The sequence below is a fragment of the Ochlerotatus camptorhynchus genome, unplaced genomic scaffold (genome assembly GCF_037179485.1).
Source record: "Ochlerotatus camptorhynchus isolate MF236.1 unplaced genomic scaffold, CSIRO-AGI_Acam_v1.1 ptg000070l, whole genome shotgun sequence".
Classification (NCBI taxonomy): Eukaryota; Metazoa; Arthropoda; class Insecta; order Diptera; family Culicidae; genus Ochlerotatus; species Ochlerotatus camptorhynchus.
This window is the reverse complement of record NW_027040560.1, coordinates 642,487-648,827: the sequence shown is the minus strand read 5'-3', so window position 1 is coordinate 648,827 and position 6,341 is coordinate 642,487. Positions and strand designations below refer to the sequence as shown.

At 44.3% G+C, this 6,341-nt stretch overlaps 1 protein-coding gene across 1 annotated transcript; it reads right to left on the bottom strand.

Moving 5' to 3' along the window:
• Positions 1-233: 233 nt before the first annotated feature.
• Positions 234-4,987, bottom strand: Stt3B (catalytic subunit 3B of the oligosaccharyltransferase complex). The gene is made up of 5 exons (XM_065216985.1): positions 4,532-4,987; positions 3,088-4,303; positions 2,813-3,024; positions 1,724-2,194; positions 234-1,661 (listed from the first exon to the last, which is right to left on the bottom strand). The coding sequence occupies exons 1-5, from the start codon at positions 4,684-4,686 to the stop codon at positions 1,394-1,396; spliced, it is 2,322 nt and encodes a 773-aa protein (XP_065073057.1). The 5' UTR covers positions 4,687-4,987; the 3' UTR covers positions 234-1,393.
• Between the last annotated feature and the right edge of the window lie 1,354 nt (positions 4,988-6,341).

The window sequence follows — 6,341 nt, the reverse complement described above, 5'->3', positions numbered from 1 at the left end:
TCACTAGTGAAGTGAGAAAGATCACGTCGTGGTGACGTGACTCTCTGTGCAAATCAAATGGAGAGTCACGTCACCACGACGTGACTTTTCTCACTTCACTAGTGACAAAAGTCACTTCGACTCTCGGAATAACCCCCCTCTCCCCACTCACCGCGCAGAATGGGCCTGACTGAGTTTTTCTTCTATACCAACGGGGGTCCGTTCGGATAGCAAACAAAAAAGCCTTCAACGCATTTTCACTGAAACTGTGTTTTTCTATTGTTTAGATTCGCCATTTGCAACTGCTTAAATTTCCATAATGTTTTCTTCACATTCACTCCTGCACGCAAGATATTCTATTGTTTTATTTTTGCTGCCTGCTGCATCTCTGTATCATTGTGGGAATCGTGATATTATTGGTAATGTATTCAAGAACACTGTCCTAGCATTCTCATCATGGTTCATGGTGCAACAAACGGTGCAAAGTCACGACCCTTCCCTCGCCGCCTGCCGATCGGATTCGATTGATTTTCCACTATTGGTTGCTGTTGGACAATTAGAACTGGTTGTAAAACAATCAAACGAAATGAGATAAACATTCTACCATTTCCTCCCTTCAGCAGATGCGGTTTGGTCTTGTTATCCCACAAAACAAACAAAAAGGTGCGCCGCTCTAAATTGGATTAAGTGATTAACCTAAGGTAAACGCGATTCGATTGTGTAATATTTCTATAATCTACCTTTCCGTCAGAGTCGGGTCTTTCAATTTAACCATAGAAAAATAAAAGTAAATCAATAGTTGTTTGTGTATCACCAATTTTTGATTATTATATATATGATCCTATCCCCTAATCCGTTCGAAACGGATTTCCGATACGATTTTCTTTTTGCATGGGAAATCTGTTTCGAACGGAATACAGAATAGGGGTGATAATTTGGCTTTCTCTTCCCCATCATATTATGCGAATGTTACCGCTTGAAGATGCCTTCCACTGAGTTATGAAAGGAAAAACCGACCGGAAATCGAAACTAGGTAATTAGCTTCTTTTAAACGAAGAAATCCTGATGCCTACTAAATGCTCTACACTTTCTCCCTAACTTTCCAGAGCAGATGTTGTTTCGACCCCGGAATTTGAGAAAACGTTAAACCGTACTATATTCCTTCTTACCTACTTTGAGGGGTTGTCTTGCTTGATTGATCTCTTCTCCCCTCCTCTACCACCTGCTGTGTGTCACAGTAATAGTGGTTCCGTAAAAAAACAAACAAGAAATATGTCTACAGAGAAGTACAACAGATATAGAATCACACGAAAGGACACACCACTCTTGCTTTCTCTCGCTCAGTCGATAGTAGTAATGGTTGGTAGTAGTAGTTGGTAGTAGGTATTACTAAAAAAAAAAGGTTGCTGGGAGTTTACTTGTTCCTCTTTCCCTTGACCACAACCGGACGGTTCTTGATGAGACCTTTCCTCCGCTTGGAGGTCTTGCGTGACACGAAGTCACCCGCCGGGACGACCCGTTCGTCCTGTTTCAGAGACGGCCGGTTGAATTCGTGCGGTTTCTTCACCCGATAGATGCGCACCAACCAGTGCTCGCTCGTATAGGCTTCCTCCAGATAGGTCAGCTCGAAATCTTTGTTACCGATGACGGCATTTCGGGTGCGGTCGTACCCGGCTGGACCTCTGCAAGTGTGAAGAACGGTTATGTAGCACCAAGATTTTCCTTTCACGAAATGAATCCCTACCTGTAGTCCAGTTTCAGCTCGCCGAATTTGTAGTAGCTCAACTTGTACATCAAACAGTTCAGCAAGGCTGGCGCTCCCTCGGCATCGATTCGGAACTCTCCCCGATCGGTGAAGTAATCGCTCTCGCGGATGTCCTTCGGGTGCTCCCCTTCGGCGATCCGCACCATCCACAGGAACTTATTGATGTCGTCTCCGCTGTACCCGATCACGCCTCCGAAGATCACCAGCACATAGTCGACGTCCAGCGAGGTCATAATTTCGTAGGCCTTGTCTTCCGGCGAGGACATGGCCTTGCCCACCAATGCGATGTGACTATTGTTCCACGTGTTGTTGTCCACCAGTGTAGTTCGATTGGCCATACCCGCTATCTGATAGCCGTAGTCCCACCAGGACATGACACGGGCATCCGGAGCAGTGTTTTGCCACAGCCAGTAGTAAGCCTCACGGAAGTCGTCCAGGATGTTGCGGGTTCTGCAAATGAATTCGAATGTGGTTGAATAAAGGTTGAACGGGAAAAGATACGGCCACATTGAAAACACATTAATCAAAGTTTGATAATAGAACATTATCCATGTAAATATCACTTGAAGTTGATAGGAGAACCTCGAGAAGATACGTGTCGATTTTGTGACATAGAAAATTCCGAATACCTTCTACGCTCTTGTACAGCAATCTTTAATAAAAGGCATATTTTTCTGGATAAGAGGATGGCAGAACCCTTTTGATATTTGTAATTCAGGTCCCAGTCAGTACATTTCATTCGAAATGTAATACCTGGCTGGTAAAATGCTTTTGATCAGTCTATGTCGGTCGCTTCACACAATAGTGATACGACATACTGATAAAGCAATATAAATGTGAGGAATATATCACAATAGCCCAAAGTAATGGTAGCAGTGATAAAAATATCCAACACGAAAAAAAAGGTTCATTGAGTTTTCCAGGCAGCACAGCTCAAAATTTGCTCACCAAAACGGCGATAGAGTGCTAATTGAATTCCAATTACTGCCTTAAATCGACATCTCAACTAGACAAAATTATTCAGATGGACCAAATCGGATGTTGTCATTAAACTATTGGACCACTTACCCATCATTGCTGTTGTAGAAGGCGAGCACAATCGAGGGACTGCTGTAGGCATTCGACGTCACCCACGTACAATGCACAGCGAACATCATCAACAGCATCAAAATAGCCACAATCACAATGCTCTTCAGATTAGATCCCATACCGGCATTCTGTTCGCCATGAGCTCCATGCGCCGAGCTATCATGCTTCGGACGGTGCTTCAAGTTTCCTGCCTGCAATCGGAAATTGCACAAGTTCGAATTAAGAACGAATTCTAACTCATTCGACAAACTTACCTTATCGTACATTTTCTTCGTCTCGCCGGCAACCTCCTCCTGTTCGGAATCCTTATTATTCGGTGCAACGTCCTCCTTCAGGAACACTTCCAACAATCCGGAAAAGGCAACTCCTGCCAAAATGCAAACGACCGGGGTCAGCGTAAGCATCAATCGAACCATCACACCGGCAAAGTAAACCGCACTGATGGCATACAGCACCACAAACACCCGTTCGTCGTTGATCTTCTTGATGCAGTACCACAGACCCACCGGGAACGTACAAACCAGGATGTGCAGATCGAAGAAGAACGAGAACCACGTCGTCGGTTGATGCTCCGATACGGATGCGATGATTGGAATGTGAATCTTAGCGTAGCCAGTATCCCAAAGCGAGTAGAAACGACCGCTCCAGGGAGCAATCACTCCCAGCATGGTCAGCATGACGACACCGGCGAAAACGACTCCAGCCGCCGCCAGACCTCCGATGATGAAGAGCTTTTTGAATTCCTGCTTGGACAGTACCGTCTGCAGATGTTTCAGCGCTGCCACTGCAAAAAGTAACAGGAACACACCGGATGCGGCCATGTGCTCGCTCGTCCGAATCGGTTGGAATCCAACGAATGGAATTTGCATCGATAGGATCAGGCCAAGAATGTAGAATGTTGTGTACGACGTGAACAGTCGAGGCGAATAGCGTCCCATGATGAGCAGGACAAATACGTGCAGAGGAATCAGATTGATAATGAACACGTAGCCTCCCCAGGCGGAAACCATGTAGAAATAGGACAGCGCGGCACATGCGGCCCAGTAAACGCTTCCAGTTTTGACAGACTTCACCCAGAGGTAGTAGGTGAACTGAAGAGCAAAGATAGCAATGCCCTCGTTATCATAAGATCCGGCCACCGAACGACTAATGTATCCGGGAACGATGGCAATAAAGCTAGCGGCAAACAGACCCGCACCGGCTGACCACAGCTCCTTGGTCAAAAGATACGTCGAGATGGCCGTCAGTCCGCTAAAGATCGGTGCCAAAAAGACACAAATGTCCCGAATATGAACCGGAATGTTCAGCATGTGCAACAGCCAATGGATACCGCCGGAGGTGATCATCAATCCGGGATAGACGGTTCCACCGACGATACGACCCAGCGGATACCATGCCGACTCGTCGAACCAGTTCAGGAAGTTGTAGAACCCATTCTCAACCATATGTGCCGTGGCACGGTAGTTGAACCTGGAAGCAAAGTAAAACAGAAAATTAATTCATCGCCATCATTACATTCCATATCCAAACAGAAGCACCCATTCATTCATTAATTAACGAAGTTTACAAACGGTGCTATACTTTGGAAGGTACACGTAATCCAAACCCAACTTCTTCTTCTTCCCCCCCCCCCCCTCGTCTTCCAGCACAAAAAAATAACACATAAAACAGACAGTATAAAATAAACATCCAACTCACCAAGGATCGAACTCATGGATAATGCTCTCGAATCGGATCACCGCAAACAACCGGCTCGAGAATCCACATAGCCAAGCCAACAGCAGCACGGCGAATGTTATCAGGCTCGAGTAGCCGGCCGTCTTACGATAGTTTATCTTCCCCGGACGATTCATTCTTTCGCCTCACACTTTCTCCTTACTCCTTCCACGCACCCCCTCCGGATTTTCCAACCCAATCAGAAGAAAATTTATCCCCCCGATCGCCTTCCTTTCTCCGACGGAAATATAACCGGCTTACGCTTCCGGCAGCGCTTTAATTCAGTCACACCGAATCACTGTAGTCTCCTACCACTTATGACCAGTTTAGATGGTCATTTTCCTGCCCGAAAATTGCACTTTTTTCACTGTCCGGTCTCGAAACGGCGAGACGAACACCGCAGTCACTTCTGGAATGGAAAAAAAAGAGTGTTGGTCGGTCGGCAAAACGCGATGACGATGACACGTAGTTGATTGCCAAAACAGATGGGCAGGGCGGCGTGCGGTGTTCTAGCTAGCCAGTGGCGCCGACTGTGCTGGAGGAAGCACGAGGCAACGGGAAAAAGGGCTGACCTCGACGCTATGCACGGTGGGAAAATATAGATCTAAAAACTAAGACTCTGAACCATTCGGTGGATTATTTTACTTTTGGTTAAATTTTGACAGATGGAAAGTTATCGATTGACCCTGCTATCCGAGCGAGGTTATTTCTGACAGACAAGAAGTTAAATTTTGACAACCGTGGCTGAGTTCTGGTCGGAAACCGATCGATCGGTAGCACAGGGATTTTCGAACATAAGAAATAACTTTCGCAATGTCACAACCACGAGTTTAATTTAACTCGACAAATGGTTCACAGCCTAAAGAGGCTGAATCCCGCAGAAAGAGACGACATTCTGGATCAACAATAGATAAGGGCCCATAAGCATTTTTAAACAAACCATTCTAAAGCCTTTTCCTCACAAAACGAAAGCCGCTTACGCAAACCAACACCTTCATCGGATCGGGGAAAGAAGAAATACTCAAAGATGGGCTTCTCAAATTCAACTAGTTTTTGGAATAAAAAACAATATTCTAACTCTATTGATTAATTAATCTTAGTTGGTTAATTAATGGCACCAAGAAAGGTGCAAAATATTGCGATGCAATCAATTATTTTATTCAAGATTATTTAGGTACAAATCCCTGCTGCCGAATTGTATTTTGTTTTCTCCGCCCATCTCTTCCTCTGGTATTTCTAATGTGTTACCTGTTTTTAATGATAATGATAATGTTTAAACAGATAATGCATGGGCTAACTGTCAAAAAACCAGAAAACTTATTCATTGCGCCGGCCTTCACGCCAGCGCTGCCATTTGAGAAAAAAAAATTCAAAGTTTATAAAAACAAAATAACTTGCTCGATTTTATCAGCGTACCCCCTTCTCTCCAAAATTAATTGTTGTGCTTTACATGTGGATTATGGGGATTTACAGTATTAATTGAATATTTCCAATATAAGCATGTATGTTAAATACAAGAAAAGTGCCCGAGCACATTAAAATGGTACAAATACAAGTACTCGTAAACATTTTACTTGCATTGAAAATGTATTTCGTAAGAAATTGCGGATTTTCTGATATTCTCCATACTGCAAAAATGATTTTACCAGCACTGGCGGGGCGACATCTCTCGACTTTTCGGTGTAACTACCACACAAATGATGTAATTAATTGTATTCATCTATATTAAAAATATCAAATAGTAATGAACTCGTGCACTTTTTTGCATTTAAAACTGCTTATCAGGAAGATA